The sequence below is a fragment of the Microtus oregoni genome, unplaced genomic scaffold (genome assembly GCF_018167655.1).
Source record: "Microtus oregoni isolate MIOR12 unplaced genomic scaffold, Mior012 000004F_ref0000308, whole genome shotgun sequence".
In the NCBI taxonomy this organism is placed as follows: domain Eukaryota; kingdom Metazoa; phylum Chordata; class Mammalia; order Rodentia; family Cricetidae; genus Microtus; species Microtus oregoni.
In genome coordinates this window covers 25,933,062-25,960,436 of record NW_024543063.1, presented here as the reverse complement: position 1 = coordinate 25,960,436, position 27,375 = coordinate 25,933,062, and the positions used below count along the sequence as shown (strand labels likewise).

At 46.3% G+C, this 27,375-nt stretch overlaps 1 protein-coding gene across 3 annotated transcripts in view; it reads left to right on the top strand.

The window, feature by feature from the left end:
* Nrp1 (neuropilin 1) overlaps nucleotides 1–27,375 on the top strand; it is a 137,411-nt gene that overhangs the window by 43,453 nt on the left and 66,583 nt on the right. For all 3 annotated transcript variants that reach the window (XM_041649913.1, XM_041649912.1, XM_041649911.1), the window contains exons 4-7: nucleotides 11,665–11,846; nucleotides 15,598–15,825; nucleotides 21,793–21,948; nucleotides 24,076–24,242. In XM_041649913.1, the coding sequence (XP_041505847.1) occupies nucleotides 11,665–11,846; nucleotides 15,598–15,825; nucleotides 21,793–21,948; nucleotides 24,076–24,242 (733 nt within the window). The remainder of the gene's footprint in view (nucleotides 1–11,664; nucleotides 11,847–15,597; nucleotides 15,826–21,792; nucleotides 21,949–24,075; nucleotides 24,243–27,375) is intronic.

The following is a 27,375-nucleotide window of genomic DNA, read 5'->3' as shown; positions in this document are numbered from 1 at the left end:
GGACTTTGCCGCTCACTGGTTGGCAGGTTGTCATGGAGACTCTAGATGACAGGATGTTGTCATTCGCTGAGTTATTTACTGCATGAGGAGTTGACTGTGGTGTGTGTAGAATACATGCCTAGGTGGCATCTGATGGTACAACACTGTGTTACCGATAAACCATCTGACTACAGAGTCTGGGCACGAGACACGGCGCAGGAGCAGACGCTCGGGTCTCCCCCCAGCACTGGGATCCTTCTGCTGAACACCAGGGATAAAGCAGAGGAACTCTGTCCAGTTTGACCTGCTGCCCTTGGGGCTTCACTCTGAGGCCAGAGGCTCATTAGACCCAGATTTTGTTCTGGGCTGGGGTTTCCTTACTCTAAGACTTAGACTGTAAGTTAGCTTCAGAGTGGTGTCTGCTTAACACAAAACTCTCCTCTCTCTCTCTCTCTCTCTCTCTCTCTCTCTCTCTCTCTCTGTGTGTGTGTGTGTGTGTGTGTGTGTGTGTGTGTTCTTCAGGCACTCCTCTCTACACACGTACACACACAGAGAGACATCCCTTACTTTGACCCAGGGTCTCTCACTGGCCTGGACCTTACTGGTTAAGCTCCACTGGCTGACAGGATTCTTCCATCTCTGCCTCCCCAGTGCTGGGATTACAAGCATGCACCATCCTGCCAGCTTTTTCACGTGGGGTTTGGACTCAGGTCTTTGGTGCTTTGGATGCAATCATTTCGCCTTCTGAGCCCTCTTCCACCCAGGAGTGTCACTCAGAGAGGCTTCTAATCTGTGTCAGTCCCTTTCTATTCTCCCCACCCCCACCTTCCGCTCCTCCACTCCCACCTCCTGCCCCCCCACCCTCCCCCACCACTGCCCTTTTTCTTTTGCTCTCTACTTTCTTAGAAAAGATGGCTAGCTGTTTGAGGGACTTTACCCCGAAAAGAATAATCCCACCTATTTGGCACTGAAAAGGTTGCAGGGCAATTATTAGGGGAGAAAAAAAAAAAACCTCAAAGATGCAAGTATTTGCCAACTGTAGTTCCTGCAGCTCTGATTAGCAAATTCTCTTGATCCCCAGTGAATAATTACTAATTAATCAGGGTTTTTTTTAAGCTCTTAAAATTAGCACGTTGGGTCCTGAAGCCTGAAAAAAAGAATTATAAAAGAATTATGGCTTTATTTCTTCTTTCTACAGAATTAAAGAGAAAATTGAGGATTAGGAATTGTCTGATACTGTAAACAGGAAGCACTGCTTTCCAGACCTGGAGGCTGCTCCCCAGGGTTCCCACCCATCCCCTTGCAGGGAGCTTTTTGTGCTAATAGCAGGAATCCAACTGCAGATCATTAAGTCACTCCAGGCACATCAATGAAAACACTTAGTGGACTTGTTACCAGTGGTCAGAGTCTGGGCTGAGTGCTTCCAGGTCCTTGGCCTCTCACACCGAGAACTGAAAATAAGACATAGCACATATTCACCACAGAATCAAGACAACTCTATTTGGAGCAAAAGGATAGTACAGATTTCAAAGAGGAGCAGTGTCAAGATTGGCAGCAGGCCACACAAGCAAAGATACCCAAGCACCTGGTCACTGCTCAGGGCTTCCTTCTATGGGCTTCATAAAGAAGGCGTGGTTACTAAGGGATGAGAGTCTGGGTGGTTCTCTGTTTTAATTCCTGTGATCATAGAGTCATTTCTCTACTGTCCATGTCCCTGCCCACAGTGCACGCCCACTCATGCATAGACATGAGATGCTAAATAGGGAATTCTTCGGTTTGTCTTATTGTACCCAAACTAGTTCACGCTGAATCAGTCCATCTATTCTTCAGACCCAGATAGATTTGGACTAGACTTGAACAGAAACTGTCTGCATTTGAGTATTACTGAGGATGGGAAATGTATACCATTGTCCAAAGAGTGTGGTCCAATGTAGGTGGGGGTAAGGGTTCTAAGGTAGAAAGGAGCATTGTTTGGGGAGGAGAGCACAGTGCCTGCAGGTCACAGAACTCGATGGCCACATGCTTTGTTACTAGAGGGTGTGCATGTGCATAGCCTCAAACCAATGGGCGTTTCAGGTGCTACCCTAGTTTTTATACTTCCCTGCTTCAAGTTTAGTGATTTAAAGAAAAAGAAACTTTATATGGCGTGTGTGCACTGTGCCTGCTTACTCCACTACTGATTCTGGCTTTTACTGACTTATTCCTGGCACTGAGGCGGAACTACCGTCACTGTGGGCAGTTTTCTAGACGTCGGGGTCTGATCACACTCTGTGAATCTGTCATGTCACACTCAATACGTTTCCTGGGCATTCGCAAAACTACATTTTCTAAGCTACAAAAACCACAGCCTGCTTTGCACTGAGGGTACACGTGGGAGAAAAGAAATCTCTGTCCCAGCAAATCTCATGCAGTGGTGTGCACCAGCAATTGCAGCCTGCAGGTGATAGACATGGGCGGATCTGAACTTCAGCTAGATGGCAAGTTTGGGGCCATCCTGGAGTAAATGAGCCCCTGTCTCAAAACAAGCAAACAAACAGAAACCAAATAAATGAAATCAATGACACCCTTCATCCATGCACTTTTCTCTGTGTTTATGGCCTCCTTATACTGCTCACTTCATAGCCCCACGTCTCTTGGAAAGGGAACATTGTATATATTTTGTTTAGTTTTCTAGCTCTCCAAGTTAACTCCCAGTCTGCCCATTTTATAAATGAGCATCGGAGACTCGCAGAGACACATCAGTACCTGTCCAGCACACCATGAACAACACTTCATGTCAGAGTGAGGAAGACACAGTTCCAGCTAATGGCAGGCAACTGTCCCCAGGGATTTGGGGATGATGACTGTGTTGCTTGGGTTTCTTCCTTTGGAACAAATACCTGACCACCATGGCCTTCTAAAGAGCACAGGTTGGGACCGGGGAGATGGCTCTGCCTGTAAAGTGCTTGCTACTCAAGAGTGAGGACTGAGGTTCCAACCTCAGAACCCATGTTAACAGCTCACACTGTTTCCAGGGCTGGGGAAGCAGAGGCAGGGGGATCCTGGAGTCTCTGGCCAGCTAACCCAGCCTGTTTGATAAGGCCAGTCGAGGAGATGGACATCTGAGAGATGACTCCTGTGGTTATGCTCTGGCCTCCCACATGCGTGCTTACCTATCCGAACCTTCTTCCCACACAGGTGTGTCTACACACTTGGAAAGCAGGGTGTCTTTTGGCTCACGGTTTGAGAAGCATTATGGAAGGTTCTGTTTCTTTGACCTGTCAAGAGGCAGCCACCTTGGCAGGGGTGTGTGGTGGAGTTAGACAACTCATGCCTTGGAAGGAAACAGAAAGGTCTTGTATACCTTCCAAAGGCATGCCTTACCACGAATTGACATAAAAACCTCCTGCGAGGTCCCACTCTTCAAAGGTTCTACACCTCCAAATACTGCTGAGGTGGAAGCTAAAGCTTTAGCCCATGGATATTTGGGGGTACACTCCAGATACAGACTGTAGCAATAGTCATTCCTTGTAGACAAAGCTCTTATCCATCAAGATGGTAGAGATGGGGCCTCAGCCTCAGAGAAAGACGCTTGCTGCTCCAGCTTGGCTCCACTGGACTTTGTTAAAACAAACTCAGTTCGCTTTAATCTCTATCTTTGGATTGGAAAGCTGAGCAGGACAGGACAGTATTGTATGTGTTTAAAAAGCCTTAGAGGTATAAGGGGCTAGAGCGGTGACTCAGTTGGCAGAGCACCTGCCTGGCATGCACGAAGCCCGGCCCCGCATAAACTGGAGGTGGCGGAGTCCACCTGTAACCCCAGCACTCCTGAAGCAGAGGTCGGATGATCGGAAATGCAGTCATACTTGCTACACAGTGCTTGGCCTGAACTCCAGGAGACCTTGTCTCAAAACGCAAGCACAGTGCTTGCAAGATGGCTCAGCGGGTAAAGGCCTTTGTTGCAAAAGTCTCATGACCTGAATTTGATGCTCAGATCCCACATAACAAAAGGAGAGAACCAACTTCTCTTACACACACGTGCGCACGCACACACACACACACACACACACACACAACAGTGAGCACAAACAACACACTAAATAAACAAATATAAAAATAAACAAATACGTAAGGTTGTAAATAAGAGGAAGTCAGTGCTCACGTGCTCCTCTCAACCCTTCCCCTTGGCGTAACTTAGTTTTCCAAATCCCCTGTGAGGAGTTTGGGAAAGTCGGTCTCTGTCTCTGCTATTCTCTTTGTGTCCCTGTCTGTGTGTCTGTCTCTCCCTCTCCAGCCTCTCCTGGAGAACAGTGGAAAGCTGGCAAGAAGTAAAACTGTCCCATGGAGTGGGAGGGAAATGAGTTACAAACGCTAACGTCTTCCAGGTGGCTGTTTTCCTTGGGAGGTAAATGTATTGTAATTAAAATCATGTGAACTTTCTAGAACAAACTCTCTGAGTCTGACGCCGGGAGATGCTGCTCCTTCTGTAGTATGCTTGCTCCAAGAGAGGTGTGTGCCTGACTGCCCCTCCAAAATGCAGGCATTGTGGCATCTAAGTTAATCCTAAAAGCATTTTCTCGTGTAAAGGTCTCTTTTATTTATTTTCAATCTAGGTTGCAAATAAATCTTAATTATGATGTGAAATTCCACACAGACAGAAGCTTAAAGTCCAAGTATTTCCTATTAAACATATAAATTTGGTCGTTGTTCTATACCACGTGTCTGGAATCTTTGGGGTTTTTGAAACAGGACCTTGCTGTGTCGTCCTGGATAGTCTCTAACTCTTCGTAGAGCAAAGCGGCATCAAACTCCTCAGTGGCACTTACAGTGATCCACTGCCGCAGCCAGGTTTGTGCACCTACCCCAAGCTTTGATGGGACCCAGAGCTCCGTGCGTGCTACACAGTCTGCCAACTGATCTGCATCCTCAACCCCCGATTCTTGTTTTTGGGCTAATTATCATCATATTTCCACCTTAGACATATGCCACAACAATCTTAGAGTTGCTGTGTTTGTCCCTCTGGAAACCCTGGCTCGGTCAGCTTGCCTGCTTCCATAGTCTCTGGAATAAGGAGCCCCGGAAGGGATCCTGAACCCACAGCACATACATCTCGTTGACGTCACTTCTCGTTGACGTCACTTCTATGGCCACACCCTTCCTTCTTTTGCCCTTGCCCTGGACTCAGTTCTTGTCTCTTTCAGACAAAGAGTGGTGAACCTGACAGGCACCTTGGGATTTCCAGAAGGGTCTCAAAGCAAGCGTGAGAGGAATCTGAAGTGGAAAAGGATTCCAGGAGCTGGTTTGAGGATGGGTCAGGGCATGTGCTAGCTAGGGATTCTGTGCTTTTACCGAGGAGATGTTAAGAAACATCCATTCATCCAACATAAGGCTTCTCTATCAAAGACCAAAGTAAGGATTCCACCCAAGTCTGGTTTAGTGAACCAATCAGTTTGTTGAGCATGCTTGGAGAGCACTGGTGGGGGGTGACTCACAGAAGTGTCCCCCAAATCGCTGCCCCACCACAAAGCCCCACCCCACTGGGTACAGCAGCTCTATCCACACCTTGCTTTTCATCCTGTGTCACTCTGAGAAACGATCCAGCCATGTCATTTTGCACTCAACTTGGGTGCCAACTGTAGCTTCCCCGCCAGGGCTGACCCACAGTTGACTCTCAAGCTGGCCATGTAGGCTCCTTTCAGCCACTTAGCTGGTCGTTTCTGCTTCTTCAACAAGAACTAGACCCTGTTTCTTATAGGCGTGCCTGGCCACCTTTTCCTCTTGACCATTTGTGACCATTGAAACCCTACTGGTCCATCAATGCCTTTCTTAATTTAGGACGTTTTCTCATTAATATTTTCTTCAATGGATATTTGTGTGTGTATGTGTGTGTGTATGTGTGTGTGCGCACACGCAAATGTGTGCGTATGTTCTGGAGACTAGAGGGCAACAGCAGGTGCTGTTCTCAGCCGCTCATTTCTTTTAAAAATGCTTTAGATTTATTACTATTTTTATTTCATATAGATGAGTGTTTTGCTTGTGTCTACACAGTAACTACAGCCCCCAACTCTAGGGGGAGAAGAAATGGTTTATTATGAGCCAAATTTGAGTAGCCATGGCCCCAAAGCGTGGACTTAGGTTACCCCAAATGCATATTCCAATATGGACACAGTTTTATAGTAACAGAAAAATAAGGTCATAAATCAAGGGACTTTCAAACTACGTTGGAAACAGTAAGGGGCAGTTATAGCACAGCAGGGAAATCCCTGATATACCTCCCAGATGTTATCTGATGACTTTAGCCTGTCGGTTGGTGGAAAATTAGGGTTTCCTTAAGTTTGTTAATATATTTCAGCAGTTTTTTGTTGTTATTGCTGTTGTATCTATAGTCAGGGTATTGGATCAGTCACAGAGACAGGTAAGAGCAAGTAAATGGCTGTTTAGTGAACTAAAGAAAGACCAACACAAATTAGAATTAGGCTCTGGAACTGCAAACTTCCAAGCTTCCCATAGTCATTGAAGTTTTAATAAGTCCATCAGCCTCTGTAGACATAGCTTCTTTCCAGGAATCCCCACTCATAACTGCATGTGGACCATGAGTGTTTGATGCCATCAGAAGCCAGAGGAAGGCATCAGATTTCCTGGATCTGGAGTTACAGATGGTTGGAAGGTACCATGTTTGTGCTAGGAACCAAACCCTGATTCTTTGCAAGATCAACAAGTGTTCTTAACTGCTGAGCCATCTCTCCAGCCCAGATATTTTAATATTATTATAATATCATGGAGTGGCAATATTAATTCTGTCAACATGACACAATCCAGAATCACTTGGGAAGGAATTCCAATGCGGGATTGTCTAGATCAGGCTGAGCTGTGGTTATATCTACATGGAATTATCTTGATTATGTTCCTTGAAGAGGAAAGAAAGACCACTCACTGTGGGCGGCAGCACTCTGTAGTCACAGGGGCAAGGCTTGAGAACAGTGGTCACATTACATCCCTAGTCAGGTGCAGAGAGCAATGAATGAGTGAACACATGCTTGTAGATGCTCAGATCACTTTTCCCATCCTTAGCCAGTTCAGGACACCCTGCCTAGGGTCTCCAGGTTCTCTGCTGCGATGCAGTCTCTCCACAGGCTGCAAAGCTGAAGAAGGGCCACCTCCAACTGAAACCTCCAAAGCTGTAAACCAGCATAACCTTTTCACTTTAGAAGTTGAATGTCTGAGTGTCTGAGAATGTAATATATATATATATATATATATATATATATATATAGAGAGAGAGAGAGAGAGAGAGAGAGAAAGATATATAAGGAATATATATATATATATATATATATATATATATATATATATATATGAATGTTTTGCCTGTTACCACATGCATGCCTGCGGGATTTCCTAGACCCGGGGTTACAGTTGGTTTTGACACCATATGGGTGCTAAGAATCGGACCCATGTCTTCCACAAACTCTGCCATGAATGAGCCATCTCCCAGCCCAGAGATCAATGTGTACCCAGAGCTAGACATGTTTCCTTCACAGTTGGGAAGGGGTGATGTTGGGGACCAGATTTCCCCATTGTGATTGCACTTGTGCCATGGTAGGGATGAGGGGGAGAGCCTCTTGAAGGATCAGAAAGACATCCACACTGAGACTGCTCCTTCCTATTGGCTCCAGGATGTGTGGAAGCCAGGTGGAGGGAGATGGCGTCTGGGCAGTCTCAGGAAACATCCTATAGAGGGCTGGCTTTTCTTCTGTTAGTGTCTCTACCACAGTATTATGGATCATCTGTGCTTTCCTGAGAAAACCGGGCTCAAGTGAAGCTTATTCCTCATCTGTTCACCACCACACACATCTGAGTCTGGAGCCACTCTGCAGTGAGCCGCTGTGTTTCTCATTCCCTGGGCACTGTTTGTTCTACTTGACCGTTTTCCTAAAATCATAATCCAGGCCTTTCAAAAGGAAAGAAAAATAATCCCGTGGTCTTTCTTTTTCTTCCTTCCTTCCTTCCTTCCTTCCTTCCTTCCTGCCTTCCTTCCTTCCTTCCTCCCTCTTTCATGACAGAGTTTCTCTGTACAATCCTGGCTATCCTGGAACTGGCCCTATAGACCAGGATAGCCTCGAACTCTGAGATCAGTCAACCTCTGCTCCTGAAGGCTACAGGAATTCTTAAGAAGGAACTCTTTATTGTTTTATCACTCTCCTGGATGACTGTCAAGATTAGAGCTCTTTCATCAGGTGGGGTGAGGTTGGGAATTAATGCAGGCAAAGGTCAGAGGCTCCTGAAGGGCTTGATTCCAAGTCACTGAGGGACGACCCGTTTTAAGTGCAGAAGGCCACGTGGATGTCCATGTTGCCTTCCAGGAAGTACGCATCTGCTCAGCCACCTCCATCACACAACAAAGACTCTGACTCTAGCTGAAGAATGCCACCCAAAAGTGTTGGCTGCCTTCTGAATCATTTTAAAATCCATGCTAAGTTTACATTCCCTAGGAAGTTTACATTTTCTTTGCAATGATCAAGGAGCCATGTCGACATTGTGAACATGGAGGACAGAATGGGGCCATTTCCTGAATCCCCACCTGGAAGGGTGACCCCTTCCGTAGTTACTTGGAGCATGCATCCCACCCACCCCCAACAGGAGGCGTCAACTTGTACTGGTAGAGTTTCTACTGTGGCTTCCTGAATTAATTAGATTCCTCAGGTATAAGTTTTCAAGTCTCCCCAAGCTGCTGGAGCCAAACAGGTGCCCCCTTCTCTCTCACTCTGCAGGGCCGGTGCCTCAGCTGAGGATCCTGACATTCTAAGCCAGGGTGTGCGCCTCCCTGGCAGGCAGCAGCAGCAGAGCAATGCACAGCCTTTTGGGTTGGGGTTGGGAAGGGGGTGGTGGTGGGAGGGAATGTCAAAATTTGCAAACTTGGGATCCTGGGCACAGGGCCAGTGAGGGCTGAGTGAGTCGCCTTGGTGTTCCAGGGAAGGAAGCTGGCCCACCAGCTGCATTCTGGGCATGGTGTCTGACGGGAGAATGGTGGGGAGTGGGACCGGTGTCAGCTCCAGAGGGAGATGCCAGCTGCTTCCTCTTTACCCCTTCAGTGACACTTCTCTTACAGCTTGGGCAGGATCCACTCTCCTGAATGTGTTTGAGAAAGCCTATTCCCTGTGTTCCTTGGGGCCTGATTGGATAGTACTTTGCAGGGAGTGCTGAAATGTTAGCAGCCTTCCAGCACCCAAATGTGACTACAGTATCCCTGAATAACTCAATTTCCTAACATTGGCACTGTCTATGGCTTATCTCTTGCTGGGAAGGGATTCTAATTTACACCCCTCTCACTTTTAAAAATAGCTTATGCGGTTGCCAAGGGGAGGGCCTGGTATTTACTATCAGAGAATATATGAATTAAAATACTAGCTCCCTCCTCCCCCTCCCTTGAGATTCTCTGGCAGCAGTCTGCCCAGCACTCTGATACCTGGGAGAAAGCCCGTCCCGCAGAAGGGGCCTTCCTCCCTCACAGTGCCTGACCCACCTCTCTTATTTGTGCCTGGAAGGCAGCGCGCACCAGGATTTAGTCACTTAGTATTCATGCCGTGTCAAGATTGGAGTGAAAGCTTATATTGCAAAGCTGGGGGGTGCGGTGGCCAGACCAAACACACAGCAAGCAGTTCAAATCACAGTTAGATTAGAAGAAAGCGCGGGGCAGAGCCTGCAGTACATGAAAGACATCACTCCATAAAGCAGGGTAGGGGAGGCTGTGGTGGGTCCAGACACGTTCTTCCTCTGGTACTTCTGAAAGTTGGTGTGAGGGTTTTAAATATATTTTTCTCCTCCTCTCTTGTCTGCTCCCCTCCCCTTTATCTTTTAAATATAAAGGATCTCTGCCAGGGATGAGATTGAAAGGGACAATTTCTCAATGCATTTCCACATTTCACAAAGGGTCAGTGATATGGGAGGTGTTAGCTGGCCCCGTGATTACTACTGGAAATAACAGACCCCACAAGGGAAATGATGGTTGGACATATATAATATAATAATAATAATTCACATATGCTAATGCTTAGCTCCGTCAATGCCAGCTTTATTTTTTTTTCTCGATATACACAGAGCTGGCAGACAATTTTAACTGATGAGGTAATGTCATCTTTAATTTAGAGAGCCATGAGCTGACCACTCTAAACAGTGACATCATCCTGGCGACTGTCTCCTGGGTTTTCCGTAGACATAAGTCATGGGCCCTGGCAGTTTGGTTAATGACCAATGGTCATCATGAAAATTTCCCCCACTTGATTTCTTTTAAATTGCCAAATACAGTTTACGTGACTGCCATATTTTAGCTGGGCCTGAAATGAATATATCGCAGCAAGTTAAGGTTTAAAATAAATGGGTTGCAATGGTTTTTGTGTGAATTCTAGGGGGAAAAAAATGAAGATAAGTCAGGTTTGCCGGTCTCCTGGGTGGCTTGGTAAATAAACGGAATGGAAGGGCTGGGGAGATGGTTTATTAGGCACAACAATCGCTGCACAAGCGCGAAGTCCTGAGTTTTAATCCCCAGGAACCACATACAAAGCTGGGCGTGGCAGTGTGCAGCTGTAACCACTCACGCTGGAAGGTGAAGATGAGGGGCCCTAGGGCTCGTTCACTGCCCAGTCAGCCCAGCCTGACCTCTGACCTACACACACACACACACACATGCACACCCCTACACGAACATACAGACACACACGAGCACACAAACATGTGCACACGCGCACACATACAGCTGCTCAAGTTTTAAAGAAGGAAGGAAGGAAGGAAGACAGAAACAAAACACTAAGCAATACAACAACAGACCAATGGAAACCTCGTTCTGCTCCAGGACACCTAGTGTCTGCTGCTGGTGGTTTTCTGCCTTTTAAAGATCCTTACGCTCCAAGCACACGTTCACCCACTGTGACCCCCTCACCATCGGTCCCGTCAGTATGATATGAGGTCTGAGTTTCCCTTGATAATTTCACAGTTGTGTTAATTCTTTTCCCTTTAAAGATTCTGTCTGCCGGGTATAAACAAGGTTGCTTTCCAGTCTTACAACCCTCCCCTCCCCTCTTCTTCCAGACTTTAAACCATGCTTTGCGGCACAAGCGTAGGCTGGGGAGGTATTCCGTCTCAGCCACTGAATGCGGCTAAAGAGAGAGTCCTTTCTCAGAAGACTGGAGTAGGACAGAATGGCGTTAAATAGTGAAGAATCTGTTTATTATTCCGTGGCCATATGTTTAGAAGGTCGCTCACAGAAATCAAAGTATTGTTCACGGGGCACTCCAGCCAAGGAGACATTCCGAATTCATAAGAGAACCTCGCAGTTTGAAAAGAATGCCCCGCATTATGCGCGGGACACCCCTACCACAGACAAAGCCACACTACTTAATAATAGAGAATTGTGCTTCAGAGAGTTTGCTTTTTCTTGCTAATTGGTTGCTTTAACTGACATTGTCTGCAAGTATAATGGACACCATTATTCTTAATGGTTCTGTACTGTTGATGGTGTGCACAGGCAAGGCGGTCCATTTTAATTATTGCCTCTCCCTCTGTGTCTCTTCCCTCCACACGGAGCAGCGCTAAATGCAGATGGTGCATTTTTTCCCTTGACAGACTATACCAGATGTGAAGTTTCCCAAATTTTGAAGTCGAGAGGACCTTGTTCTCCACCTCACAGTACCTCCCTTTCTTGTTTGCAAGGTATGACTACGTGGAGGTGATTGATGGAGACAACGAAAACGGCCGCCCGTGGGGCAAGTTCTGTGGGAAGATCGCACCTTCTCCCGTGGTGTCCTCAGGGCCCTTCCTCTTCATCAGATTTGTCTCTGACTACGAGACGCACGGGGCAGGCTTTTCCATCCGCTATGAAATCTTCAAGCGGGGTAAGTGACTTCCATAAGAACAAGAGTGAACTAAATTAGTCTTTAGGGTTGTCTGATTTCCCAAAAGATCACGTGACAAAAAAAGATGAGGTCATGACTTTATCCTTTCATAAAGCATTTAACATTTCCCTTATAGAAATGTTGGGAAATATTTTCAATAAAGAAAATATATCCATGGTATGGCAGAAGTATGTTTAAAATGGATAAAGAATACTCAGAAATTTAAAAAAAAATAGTGTTACCCTAATGTGTGACACCATTGTTGGCTATTTAAATTCAGTGCATCACATTGAATTCTTGTATTGATTCTTATCTTTTCCAGAAATAAATTAGAGTGCTACTGGAGTTTAATATATTCTCTCTTCTTCTCCATCTCTCTCTGGCCCCCTCCAAGGACTCTAACTCAAATTGGTCTACAGCTTACTGTGAGGCTGAGAATGACCTTGAACTCTGTCCTGCTCCCTCCTTCTAGGTAGGAGGGTCACAAGTGTGTGGCCGCACACAGTTTATACCCTGGTGGGGATGGAACTCCCGACTTCATGCAGGCCAGGCAAGCTCTCTACCCACTCAGGAAGCACTCCTAGTTAACCCAACTTTTTCTAGGCCCACACCCAGGTTGTCCTCTGTGCATACACTGTCTACAGTACACAGAATGTCTGTGTATATATGCATACTGTACACCCACATATTACATCTACCAATGTTTCTCTTAGTAGCTTCAAATTTCTGTGTGTAAAATTTGTTTCATTTCCTAACAAGGTTGCTTCTATTTGAGAAATGCAAAAATAAAAAAAACATTTTTCCATTTCTGCACATATATTCTGCATAGAAATATTCACAAAATTAATGCATAAACCCACACTTTCCCTCAGCAGTCATCTGATGGCACAGAACTAGTGGATGACTGATCTTTTGAAAACTCAGCACTTATTTCAGGGCTCAGCAACTTCAGACGTTTCTTAAAAAAACATGTGGATTATATCGATCATAGTTTAATGCAACCAGGAAATTAATTTTTTAGATGCTGGCTTTGAAGTGTTCAGGCACTGGGTTATGATTATGAGAATTCACCACTCAAATCCCAGGAGCTAAGGACAGGACTGTCCTCCCTGGTAGCCTTAGAACCTTTTTGCTCCTCCCGGGACCACCCAGAATCTCTCCCCATTGCCCCTATTTTCCCTTATGTCTGTGCTCCCTGCTGTTGGAACTTTGGACCACTCGCCCAGCGTTCACCTAAAGGAACTTCCCTGGGACACTCACACCTCCAGCCTCCAGCCTGCCATACTTCCTTTGTCCTGTTTGTTGACCTGGGTCCCTGGCTCTACTGCTCAAGGAGGTCAGGGAGTTTCTATGGACCGCAGTGTCAGGGACTGAACAGTGAAGCTTGGGAGAGACTGTGTAATTAAGGGTCTATATATTTAAGCTGGGTCAGGGAGGGGTATTACTCAATTGCTTGAGTGCCCACCTACCCTGAACTCCTGGACTCCACCCCAACACCAAACAAACTAGGTGTGGTGATCGGTGAAGGCAGGAGTAGCAGAATCTCACCGTCATCCTCAGCTAAAAGGAGTTTAAACTCTTGGCACACGGGGAACCCTATCTAACTGGAACGCCAAGCAAACACCTTAGCTATGACAATTGCCCTTCCCTTTGGCCATGAACATTCAGAGGTGCCTTCTTGTAGCCGTGCTAGATACTTGTCATCTTCCGGTCATAGCCGGAGATCGGTACACCTCCAGATTTGTGTTTACAGCACAGTCCTCCATGCAACTCCTCCCTCTGGTGCTGGCCTCACTCCTGTTCAGCCCTGGGAGCTCCTGCCAGTTCCTGAGCCCTCTCTGGCCACTGTCCATCCCCTTTGGAGGAGGCATTTTTTGCAATTGGGGCAAACTTATATAATAATAAAAAAGGCAACGGTTAAAAAACGACAACAATGAAAGCCATCCCTCTGGGGCTGGGAGTGTGGCTCCGCTGGTTGAGCACACACACACGGCCCTTGAAAGATGAGGCCAAGATGACAAGAAGTTCAATGTCATCCTCAGCTACATGGAGACCTAAGTGTCAATAAGCCTATCTGTCTAAGGAGTTACTTCAAGTCATCGGGCACTTCAGAAAGCTACTCAGTTCAGAACAGTACTCACCCTACAAGTATGATGATGTGAATTTGATCCCCAACACCCAAGTAAGATGCTGGGTGTGACGGGATGTGCCTGGGGAGACAGATTCAGGTCATTGGTCAGTCGGACTAGCTAATCTGTGAGCCCCAGGAGAGCTCTGGGTGGAAGTCAGAGGCCTTGTCTCAGCAAAGGCCATCCTCTGGCCCCTGCATGCATATTCACTTGCACACAGAGACATGTGCATGTGCACACCCAGAGCCAAGGAACAGTCTTGACTTGTCACCTTATTTCATCAACTCTTGGAGTTCCTACAGCAGCCTGAGAGCCACAGCCAGACAAAGAGAAGGTGACTTGGATGTTCTCAGATTCAATCCTGAGATTCAAAAGACCCTGTTTTCCAGGCTGAAGAGATGGCCCAGTTCTTAAGAGCACTTTTTGCTCTTACAGAGGATTCAAATTGGGTCTTCGGTATTCATATGGTAACTCACAGTCATCCTTAACTCTAATTCCAGGCTAACTCAGCCTTTGAAGGCCCAGGTACTCCTGTGGTGCACACATATATGCAGGCAAACACTTATGACCATAAAAATAAAATCAATAGATCTTTAAAGGGGAAGGTGTGTCCCATTTTCTCTGCTTTCTTTAAGTATGGCTACTTGAAGATCAGAGCAGTGGTGGCCACAAGGGAAAGTTGGCTTTTCGGCTGCATAGACTACCCTGCCCTGTTTGGTGCAGGATGGCTTGAACTGAAGTCTTGCTCATTCACACAGCTGCAAGGTCAGCCTGTGACGCATGCCCACCTCCTCTTGTTTTGCGATCACAAATCAGCACAGTTTGCAAAGTCTTGATAACCCTGAACAGCCATTAAAATCACACGTTGTAAATATGCACCTTCTGCACACACGCCTGTGAACGAGCAGCTTTAGAATGGTATACTGTGCCGCAGCTGAGTCTTGGCAGAAGGTGATAGTGTCAGCGTTGATATCAGGTGACGCCTCGCATCGGGGCTGTAATCGCAGTTTATGGTGCCCTCACTAACTGCCACACGTTGACACGCACCTGTGTCAACACCGCTCAGAGTAAGTCAAGTCACCCGGGGTCCATGTACGAATTACCTTTCACATTCAGTTTGTCAAAGAGACAGAGGTCACATCTGGCAGAGTGACCGACTCACTGCCAGGGGAATCTGAAACCCAAACTCTCTAGGCTGAATGCTCTCCCTCGCCTCTGTAAATGTTCTATTTCACCAATAAACGGCTGTCAGCCTCGAGATTTAAAGATCTGAGCTTGAAGGGGCTGTAATTATTTCTCTAGGGCTCTGTCGAGATTTCTGCAGGTTACTTACTCATTGTTCCCACATGATTTTATATTTGTGTCCCCCCCCAATTTTTTTTTTTTTTGCCTGTAACAGCAGATGCTTTTCAGTTGCTCTACACAAATGCGAAACTACCGTGAGCACAGTAAACCTTAGCCTGACTTACCATGTAGGTCGACGTTAGGGAATGGCCGAGCAGTGAACTGGCAACGATGGTGGTGAGGATGGCAGCCTTTTCCTGGAAACCTTCTGCCTTCTCCCCGTTCCCCTTGTGCTTCTAAGACATTCCCATTGTGTTCCTTTTTTCTCTTGCTCACAGGTCCCGAATGTTCTCAGAACTATACAGCTCCCAGTGGAGTGATAAAGTCCCCCGGGTTCCCTGAAAAGTACCCCAACAGCTTGGAGTGCACCTACATCATCTTTGCGCCGAAGATGGCTGAGATTATCCTGGAGTTTGAAAGTTTTGACCTGGAGCAAGACTCAAACCCTCCAGGAGGAATGTTCTGTCGCTATGACCGACTGGAGATCTGGGATGGATTCCCTGAAGGTAACGTTTAAGAACAGCTGGGAAAATCCTTCAAAAAGGAGGAATCTTTTATAAATGTCATAATGCACACATCATTTCTTTACAATAGACAAAGATGACAAAGGAAAAGAAAACATGAAGGGCAGGGGTGGGATTTCTGTGATTAAAAAGGCCGTCCCAACTCCTTCACTATGTACATAGGCAGTGGAGGCCGTGAAAGAAAGTTCAAGGTCTTGAGTGATTTCCGTGATAGCCTGCTATCAACAGTTTTCCTGATCTCTTCATTTCTGTTCATTAAAACGTTATTTACATCAAATCTTTCATTTTAGAGGCGAGAGAAGGAGAGTGGAGCAGAATTAAGGGACAGCACTATCAGGAAGAGGAGTTGAAATTCTAAATGGGATGGTCACGCCAGACCACAGTAGGACAAAACCGTTTGAGCATGGGTTTGAGGAAGGTGGGGAAGCAGCGTGTGGACATCTGTGAACTTTTTGGGAGAACTAGAAAGTGAATACAAAAATCTCCATGAAGAGTCTGAGCAACGGGAGGAAGATAAAGAACTTGCTGCAACCGCCCGTGTTGCTAACATTGATTGTACTTAGCCCAGTTCCTGCTAAGACTGCATGTATTTGAAAGGACAGCCCAGAAGGGCCCAATGGCTGGCAGCTGAAGATGTACAGCCACCATTAAAATGGTACGGCAGTGTTCTTAAGCCAAATTCATTGTAAGTGAAGAGCAGATAGAATATGAAGGTAACCGCTTATAGTGCTTGAAAAAGACATTGAAATTCCAGTCATTTTGTCAGTAATCAGCAGAGAAAACTGTTGGTGTTAGAGAAGCTTTGGACTGTGGTTTAGTAAATGAACGAGTTAACATTAGTTTGATCTGTTCTTTCTCTTTTAACTTATGAAGAAGGCTATAATGATCCTACAGGAACTCTTTCATTAGATAATGAGATTTTCCCAAACACAGCGCTGTTTGATTTCCAAGCACTCAATCTGATAATTAGGAAAACGGTATTATAATAATGTGGTAGCAATAGCTGGGATGTGTAATAACGGGTTTATTTGTTCACAAGCCAAATTTGCAGCCTTCCTTTCTAGTACTTTCATTTAAAAAATGGCATCGGAGGAGGAGGTCCCATCAGCCAACTTATTTAGAAGACTTTTTTAGAAAGAGGCGCATTGTTATTAGTGTCAAGGGTTTCTTAAGGTGGCAATTTTCTGGTCCTAGAAAATCACCGTGTTCAAACGAAGAACAATGGAAGAGTTACCAGTCTTCTGCACCTGTGGTTTGAACTGTGGCAAAGTTGACTCCTTCCTAGAGAGCAGTGGCTTTGGAATACGAAGAAGTTATTGTTTTGTTTTCTTCTTGAGACAGGGCTCTCACGTAGTGCCAGTTGGTGTCTAACTTACTATGTAGCTGAGGATGGCTAGGAAATCCTGGTCCTCCTGTCTCTATCTCTCTGGTACTGGGGTCCCAGGCATGCATTGCCGCACCTGGTTTTTGCCATGCTGGGGCTTGAACCCATGGCTCTGGGCACACTAGACAAGCACTAAATCACCCAAGCCATATCCCCAACACAAACGCTTTGTATATTTGTTCATAGTTGCCTGGCCTCATCCAGTCAACACCAGCACAACTGTGTGGTTATAGCTTTCTCTTTGGAAGTAAATGGGAACTGACCCTCCTGGGGCTTTTGCTGGTGACACTAGAAACATCGTTGTCACTGTAGCTCAACACTCTCGGGTCATGTGCCAATAGATGTAGTAGCTGGTATTTCCCTGAAACAACATCCAAAAGGTTCAGAAGGCTTTTAGCCATCGCATGACTTTATGCTCCATCTTACCACAAGCATCGAATTAAATGACTAAGTAATTGAAAGCTGCCCATTGACACAAATTGACTTTGAAGAAAAGCAGTTGGCTCTGAAACTCTGAATTCACGGCGTGTAGGTTGTAAGTCACACATCTCCATCTCTTGGCTCTCCAGAGGCTCGCGTGGAGTTATGAATTCTGAAGGGATTGGTGCAGAGTGCCAAGCCTACCTCTGCAGAGGGATACTACATGTGTGTGGACTGGACTGTGGAGCTTAGGGATGATGCACTCACACTGCTGGTGTGCCAGTGTTCTGTCTGAGCTGGGAAGAGAGACATTGCAGAGCCCATCAGCAGGGTCAGGAATGGGCTCCTTAAGAGCTGGATCAGTGTTGATGTCTTTATTTACTTGGACATATAAAGTAGCCTAGTAGGAGCACATGGATAGAAAAAAGTGTGCCAATGTGCACTAGAGACTCTCTACCAATAGGCTTATTAATTTATGAAAAGTTAACTGGCCTGTCTAGTGCCTATGAAATGATTGCTTTCTGATTCATTAAAGATCTCTCACTAAAAGTACCTCTTTCGCCAGCATGGCAGTATATGCCTGTAATCCCAGCGCTTGGAAGGCTTAAGTAAGATTACTGTGAGTTCAAGGTTAACCTAGACAACACAGCAAGTACCAGACTGTCTCAAAAAAAAATCATTACATTTTGCTTTTGTATATATTTCAGAAGGCAGAAGACCACATTATCTTCATTCTGAGGCAGGGCTGGGATTATTAGAAAGAACAGTGGAGTGGGGGTGCTCTTTACTAAGAAGGACAGACATCCCCTCACCTTCACATCCAACTTGACAGGACTAGGGTGCTGTTGTTCAAAGCTTATAAATCCCCCTTCCAAAAGTCCTCAGCGATTCACTTTTTGCATTATACTTCTGGGTTTGGTGATGATTTTCAGCCGTCTCTTTGGCCTTTGGGTCTACAATTCCAGAGAGAAGAAACCAGCAGCCCTGTGCGAATGCGACTCTGAGCCCAGGCGTTGTGCATGAGAGCGGCTTGTCCTCCCGGCTCAGATCAATATTGCATTAGCTTGTGAAGCTGAGGTCCCCCTGTTGTTCACGAAAATTCAATACCTCTTTGTATTATTGTCGCCAGAGCCTTACACTCTCGTATCTTGAGGGCTCCTAAGGGAACGTACAGGGATCTGTCTGGGGGCAATGTTCTAAAAGACAGAAGGCAGATTTACCCAGCATGCCTCCAACATTATAAACCAGTGAGTCATGGAGACTCTCTAAATTATGAGTCTGCATTAGACAAGTTCTCTTCTGTTTCCTCTTTCAAAGAGACTCCCCCCCTTACCACCCTCCCCAAGGAATGGGGTGATAGGGGAGGGGGAAGATGGCTGTCAGTGCCTCCATGGGTACTGCTGCTTCCCTCGCCAGTGTTGAGCGGGAAGGTCAGGGGCTGTGGTGATCAAGGAACAACCTCAAGGATTAGGATTGTCAAAGTTTGCCCACAAACTAAAGTAAAAGATTATGAAAGCACACTAGCGGAATTTCAATGAGAGGGAACCATGAGGAGAGGATGAATGGATGCTAAGCCTCCCATTTATAACTGCAGACCAAAATGGGATTCTTATCCCAGGCAAGGGAAGAACTGAGTTCTTGGCTCCAGCAAGATGGTTTTGGGGCATACATTATGGACAACCTAGAGCTCCTTGGCCAGGAAAAGAGGCGTTGAATTGGCGGCAGGACCTCCCATCCAGAATGAAGAAAGCCTGGCACAGAGCTAGCACTTGGAGAAGAAATCCAGGCCAAGATTAAGCTGAAAAGAAGTGGGAACAATGAGAGTTCCATTTTCTGAAGCAGATGTAACGAAATTCTCTTTGCAACGTTCGAAGCTACTGACCGGTTTGATGCCCTTTCCAGGATCATTATCAGTCTCCATCCCAGAATGCCCCTGTGTTTCCTTCACGGTAGACCACGTCACATGCCACATTCTGTGTTTCCAGTGACAGGGCGAAAGCAGAGAGAACGGTCTTTGAATTCAGCCTGGTTGATGACTTTGAACACTCCAAATAACTGGATAACCAGGGCAATGCATAGTGGACTGGGAGCTGAGGCTTAGTGGGCAGAGTGCTTACCTAGCATACACAAAGCCCCGAATTCACATGTGCAAAGAGTATTGTGTCAAAGCTGGGCATTGAGTTCAGTAGGTAGATTTGCTTACCTCATGATAAACCAGGGCTAAGGAAGCCCCGGGTTCAATCCCCACTGCATATACCAGGCATAGTGGGACACACCTGTAATTCTAACGGTAGAAGCAGAAAGATTGGAAGGTCAAGGTCATTGTCAGCTACACAGTGAGGTTGAGGCCATTCTAGCATGCACATTAAACCTTTCTCAAAGGGCAACAGAAATAAACTGAACTATGTGTTTGTTTGGTTGGTTAGTTTAAGAGGTCAAACCGGTGAAACTGAAAACCTGTCAGCCAAGGATCTACGTACTCTAACATACAAAGTGTTCAGATTGGCTCCCACTAGAAAGTCAGTGGTTCTTAGGGGCTTTGAGAAGACCAACTCTTGTGGAATTCACTTTTGCAATGATATTTGGATCACCTTACCCCCAAAGGTACCAGTTACATGCTTGATCCTTGGAGACTCATGACCCTTTTGAAGACCTGTCCCTCCACCCCAGGAAGCAGGGAAAGGCTACCACCTGAGATTCTTAGGCGGAGCTGTGAGTCTCAACTGAAGTGCACAGAACAGTGGTTTTCTGGTGGTGGTGGTGGTGGTGGGGTCTGTCCCTCAAAATCCAAGCCGTCTGGTCTGTCCTTACCATATGTGCGATAAAAATGCTAGGGAGAAAATGACTGCTTTTCTGTCTCGTTGATCTGAGCAGATCTGTGGAGAGGACCTGCGACTGCAAGGGGCTTCTGCCCTGTGTGGCTCATCCTCAGGGTTGGGTTAAAACCCTTCAGCAAAGGCACAGCTACGTGACCCAAATTAGAATTTGACTTTAACACAAATTAATCAGTGTTCTGGGCCGTTCGTGGCCTGGGGCAGACATACCTCTACTGGGTACAAATGGTTGCTGTAGGCTGTTTCATGGTCATTAAACATAGTGTAGTACAATCCCCATTCTTGGGTTTGGAAGAGTTAAACACAGTCAGAATTTAGAAAACACATCCATTCATTTTGACGGTAACTTATAATAACTTATATAACTTGTGAGTTATATAATAACTTATATAAAATATCAGTGTTTGTAGTCTCTAAGTCTTGAATGGTTAGAACTGTCTATAAGTCAGTGGACTCAGCCCTGAGAAGTGTTTTGTCAAAGATTTTGTCTAAGTGTGTGATGTGGGTGGCTTAGCATCCAGGGCTGTGTAACAGAATAAGGAAGGAAACCTGGGTTGTGTGGTTTGGATGCTTCCTGGGACATTATGTCTCCCCCAGGCTCTCCACTGGGGAAAGAAGAAATTAGACATCCTGGAACTTGCCTAGCTGAGCTTTAGAAACAGCTTGGTCGAAATGACATTCTTTACTATTAAAGAAAGATCTCTCTCTCTCTCTCTCTCTCTCTCTCTCTCTCTCTCTCTCTGTATGTGTCTGCAACCTCAGGTACCATTTCTCAGGAGCCACCCCTTTTGCCTTTGTTTCATTTTTTACATGTATATGTATGTATCATGTGAGTATATATGTATATAACATGTGTTCTCATGTGAAGATATTGGGTGTCTTCCTCTGTTGCTTTCCTCTCTATTTTCTGAGGCAAGAGCTCTCATGGACTACAGAGCTCACTCACCAGCCTGTCTTTGAGATCTCCATTCTGAGTTCTGGGCTTACAGCTGGGCCGTGATGCCACAGCCTCCCTGTTTTTCTTGTAGGCACTGGGAATGTGAACTCTGGTCTTAGTGGCATTGATTCCCGAGAACAGCCGTGCTGATTGGAGGGTATGTTTATGACTGTGTGTGCCAGTTTGAGCTCCCTTCCAAATCCTCTCCACAGGTTCATCCAGCATCTGCACTGTTCACCGATTAACCAGGAGAGACTCACGCGAGGCTACAGCAGTCTTGTGTCCTGCTGAGGCTTGTGCTTATAAATGGGAATTTTTGCATCTTCTGTAGGAGAAAAGACAATCTGACATTCTCTGTGTCTCTACTTTTCCAGTCGGCCCTCACATCGGGCGCTACTGCGGGCAGAAAACACCGGGTCGGATCCGCTCTTCCTCAGGCATTCTCTCCATGGTCTTCTACACCGACAGCGCAATAGCAAAGGAAGGCTTCTCGGCCAACTACAGCGTGCTACAGAGCAGCGTCTCTGAAGGTCAGTGCGTGCCCATCTCACAAAGCCCCGTAGTAAGCACAGCCCATTATTTCTCCTACACCTGCAGCCGCACAAAACGCTAGAGAGATGTTCTGTGAACGGCGGTGCCCACTGTTTGTTTTTCTGTGAAGAAAGAAAAAAAAAAGCTTTTTGTGTGTGAGTGTCGGTTGGAAAAATATCATTTGGTGTACTTCCTCCATAAAATTATGTGAGCCTCCACAGTTAGGGAAGTGGAAAATGACTGAACATGGCCTGGGAACAATGAGAGAGGTCACCTGGGGGCTTCCCTGGCACCTCCATGGTTCAGGTGTCAGGAACCACAAAGGGCAGTTCCTGGCAGAACCAGCCATGGGTAGCTGATACACAAATCAGTCACACACAAGGACTGTTGGCCGTGGGAGACCATGGGGGACTCTGTGTTTGCGTGTGTGAGAGAGAAACAGAGACAGACAGACAGACAGATAGACAACAGCTTATAGATAGTAGTTCTGTCCTTCCACCGTGTGGATTCTGGTGGCAAAGGTTTTTACCTGCTGAGCCATCTAACCAGCTCTAATTTTTCTTTGAAGACAGAATCTCATGTGCACCACGCTGGCCCGGTCAAGGATGACCTTTAACTCTTAAGTCTCCTGCCGCTAACTCCCAAGTGCTGGGGTTACAAGTGTGCAGCACCTTATCCAGATATGCAATGTTAGGATTGAACCCCGGGCTTGGTCCGTGCTAGGCAAGCAGTAAACCTGCTAAGCCTGAGACCCAGCCTGGAAAAGGAGAATATTTCTGTTTGTCTCACATACCTTCCCAACAAAGAGAGCAAGGTATTTTTTAAAGATCTTATTAAAAGTGCTCAGGGCAGGGGAAATAGCTCAGTGGTAGAATACTCGCCTGCAATTCAGGAGTCCCTAGATTCAGTTCCCAGTATTACAACCCCTCTGCACAACAGAAAAATAAAACAAAAACAACAACAACAAAAAAAAAGAAATACTACCTGAAGTTCGTGTGGCTAAGGGTGCTTTTGAAGGTCAGACAAAGAAAAACCTGGTTTTGCTGCCCTGCATAGTAGCTTGGGAAGGAGCCCTGGGTGAGGACTGCGTGTTTCAGAGTTCTGCTAGGGCTTCTGACATCTTCTGCCCCAAATCTGACTGGAAATGAAAAGGCAAATGAAATTCAAAACCTCTGCACTTTTTTTGGCTAGTTAAAACCTCATCTGTTAGGACACGAATCTTAAAATAATGTGAAATTTCCGTGAGTTGAACCTATTGGTCAGCTCAGCTTCCCACTGATACAACAAACACCATGTTTTTCAATCTAAGGAAAAGGTTTCTTTTTTATCTCTAATTTATTTTATTTTGACACGTGGTGTCGTGGATCCCCGGCCGACCTTCAGCTCAGTATGTAGGTGAGGATGACCGTGAACTCCTGGTCCTGCCTCCACCCCCAGGATGCTGGGATTGCCGGCGGTGCGCACACCACACCAGATGACGGAGTGCTAGCTGGCCACCTCTGTGGTTCCTCTCCTGTACTCTACCAACCAGACCACATCCCTTCACCTCAAAGAGCATTTGTCAACCTTAGCCCACACAGGAGAGTTAATAATAGCTGTGCTGACGTTCATAATCGTATTCTTAAATATCTCCATTCAGGATAACATAATTATAAGTGCCATGTTCCAATCCTCCCATGTTGCATATTTTGTCAGACTTTGTTAATAAACTCTGTTTTCTCATCTCTCTGTCTCTGTCTCTCTATCTCTATCTCTCTCTCTATCTCTCTCTCTCTCTCTCTCTGTGTGTGTGTGTGTGTGTGTGTGTGTGTGTGTGTGTGTGTGTGTAAACCTGACATTGACATCAGGCTATGTGCTCAGTCACTGTCTACCATATGTTTTGAGACAGAGCCTCTCAGTGAATCGGGATTATGGACTGGTTGGACTGGCTGGCCAGCAAGCCCCAGGATTCTGACTAGCAGTGTTGATATCACAGGCCCAGCTGCCTTTTACGTGGGTGCCTAGGATCAGATGCAGGTCCTAACCATTACTGAGCCATCTCCCTATGCCTTATGCCGTGAGTGAACTCTTTAGTTTGCCACACTAAATTTAAAACGTGTCTTCTGCCCTTCATAATTTGTCTGCAGATTTCAAGTGTATGGAGCCTCTGGGCATGGAATCCGGAGAGATTCATTCGGACCAGATCTCTGCATCCTCACAGTACGGCAACAACTGGTCTGTAGAGCGCTCCCGCCTCAACTACCCCGAGAACGGGTGGACTCCAGGGCAGGACTCCTATCGGGAGTGGATCCAGGTAGGTGGCACAAAGCTGGCAATGGTTGGGCTGGGAGACCTATATGAGGCATCTGGAAAGATTGTAAAACAGAAACGGGTTCTATGACAACCACAGGAAAGAGCCTGAACAAGATTCAACCCATGAAAATGGTCACACTCATGCACACAGAGTAGCAGGGTAGCCGCGGGTGGCCCCCAGAAACCTTCTTTTCTTCTCAAGTCCTTCCCACAGTTCTTTCCAGAGTTAGAGTGGATACCTCACTTCCATCACAACTAGAAGGTAAGGTTTTTTCCGCCAACAGCTACACATTCGTTTCCTATATTGCTACAGTTCTATTTCTTTGTTGGAATATAGGAATTCTGTCAGTAGGGTGTGTTTGAGATCTTTGCCTCCCAGCACTCAGGGAGGCAGAGGAAGGTGGATCTCTGTGAGATCAAGGCCGGCCTTATCTACAGAGTGAGTTCCAGGACAACCAGAGATTTGCAGAGAAGCTCTGTCTCAAAAACAAAATAAAACAAAAATATATTGGGTTTTCAGTTTGATTGGAGTAGAGCATGCAAAATACACATGTTCTGTGTAGCTAATTGAGGGCATTTGCTAACTTGTATTCGTGCATGAGTATGGAAGAATCCTCGTGTTTATCTTCATTAGTGATTTTGTTGCTACTGCTTTTACTAGATCCTTACTGCAGCCGCATGGTTCTTATCCCCCAGGTCTTCTGTTCTGCTTTCCAGTCTGAGTACCCAACCTCGTACAGCCTTGACTTCTGAATGTTCCCACCCATATTGTTAATACAGCTTCTTGTTGCAAGAAAATATCTGGCAGACGCAACTTAAGGGAGAAAGGGTGTGTTTTGGCTCAGCTGCAGGTGATACAGCTCATCATGGCAAGGAAGATGTGGCAGCCTGTGCAAGGGTCAGCTGGTCACATTGTATCAGGTCACAAAGAAAGAGGAATGCTCGTTCTCAGCTCACTTTCTCCCTTTTACGCATTCCAGGACCTCAGACCAGTTGTCTGCTTTTAGGGTGTGTCTTCTCACCTCAGTGAACCTAAGTTAGAAGATCCCTTACAGTCAGTTTCAAAGATTTGTTTCCTTTGTGATTCTAGATCCTATCACACTGGCAATCACGATTAACCATCTCGCCACCACCCAAGGTCCTGTGCTTGGGCTCATGGGGTCTGCACCATTGTTTAATGAAGCATGTGTATGTGCATATTCTGTGTAATTGCAAATCAGTTGGCCTAAGAGGCTTCCATTTATTGCCTGATATTTAAAAATGACTAACTCCAGAGAGTCTCTATGCAAGAAGAAAGCTGGGATGGTTTATCATTTCCCATGTCCATTGCTGTTTCAGTCATTTGAGCACAAATACAGGATTCTGTTTTACTTTGCAAAAGTCAATATTAGTTTAGCATACACTTAAAGTGAAAGGGCCCATTACGGGAGACTGAACCCACGCTAGCCTCTGAATGATAACCCTGAGTCACGTAGGGAGGGTGGGAAAAGATGAGGCCTCACTCGGGATTGCTGAAGCCTGCTTTAGATGAAGCCAGAGGTGAAATTAATTTGCTCATGGTAGCTTGTCTTTCCATGTCTCCAAACCCACAAGCAGCTCCTTGTGAATGACAGACGCAGCTCCGGGGGAAGCTTGCATTTTTGCAGTGCTAAGCATGTCTGCATGATAATGCATTTCTATTCTGGGTAACGTGGACCTTACTCAGTAATGGGGCCCCTGTGGTCCTGCAGGGGGTTCTGAAACTGCCATAGTAGCAATTCTTCTGCACGAACCAGTTCCTCATTGGCAGAAACATGGAGAGCAAATGGGCACTCCTGAAGCGCTTGTCATAGGGACAGGACCTCACGTCATTTTTAGTAGATGCAATCTGAGATAGCTGCGGAAAAATGCCATCCAACCCTTTCCCTCATGGAGTGGTATGGTCAGGAGAAACATGGCAGCCTCCCCCAAACACACACAAAAGGTTTGTTGCTGTTCATATTCCTCCACCCCCAGGCTGGCCAAAGGCTCATGCCTTTACATATCAAGCTGATCAAGGGGTGGCTGTTATCTGAAATATCCCTATCGGCAAGGCAGCAGAGGAAGCAGACCAGAGACAGTTACCCCAGCTGTTGAAATTCCTGTGCAGCAATTCACTTCTCATGGACAGTGCCTTGTCACCTGGTCCCACTCAGCCTATCTCTGCGGAGGTGGATGCACCAGCTACGGTGCCTCTCGTGAGCTGTTCCCCATTTTGTTTGCTTCTGAGGTGTCCTGGACACTTTTCTTTTTGAGGAAGGAACTCCTATAGCCCAAGATGGCCTTGAACTCACTAAGTAAGTAACAGAGGATGACCTTGAACTTCTGATCCCCCCCCCCCCCCCCGTGCCAGAATTGCAGACAGGGATCAAAACGTCTGGTTTTATTTGGGGCTGGAGGTGGAACTCAAGGCCTCCTAAATGCTAGGCAAACCCCTTGCCAATGAGCCACATCCCCTTCTAACAGCAGACAGATTTGACCTAATCCCCTAATCATGGGAAGGACCTTAAACTCTTCTGTTTCCAAACCAGGGACACTGAGGCTGAGGAAGATGATTACGTGTCCGTCACAGGCGGCACCCTGGACTTGGAAACAGAACCTGTTAGGCTCCCCAGCTCCTCTTGCTTCTGCACGTTGTCAAGTGTGGTGGCTTTTTGGTTCATTTTGACTTCAGATGCGTGTGTGTCTCAGGAACCCCAGATTCTGTCCTGTCCTTTCCCTCTAGCTGAAGACACTCACACTGGCCATGTGTAGGGACCTCACCCCTCGGTGTCTGCCAAAGGTGACTGTCATGGAAGCTTAGCTTCTTGTTTACATTGAAGTGAAACTGTCCTTTTCCTTGGGCACTCAGAGCTCATTTACACACTTACGTCTGTGCTCGTGGTAGGAGCGGTTATCATCCACTCATCACTAATTATGAAGAATTTCATGTGCTTCCAACTTGTCTTGAGCTCCTTGGACGTGGTTGGCTTGTTGTTTTCATCAGATGGATGTTTTATAAATTAACCGACAAGTACAGCGTAATTCAGACGAAGGGCCAAGGCAGGCGCTGCTAATCACGCCGCATCACACGTACAGCGGCACGCACGTAGGCTTCTATTTTTATGCACATGATT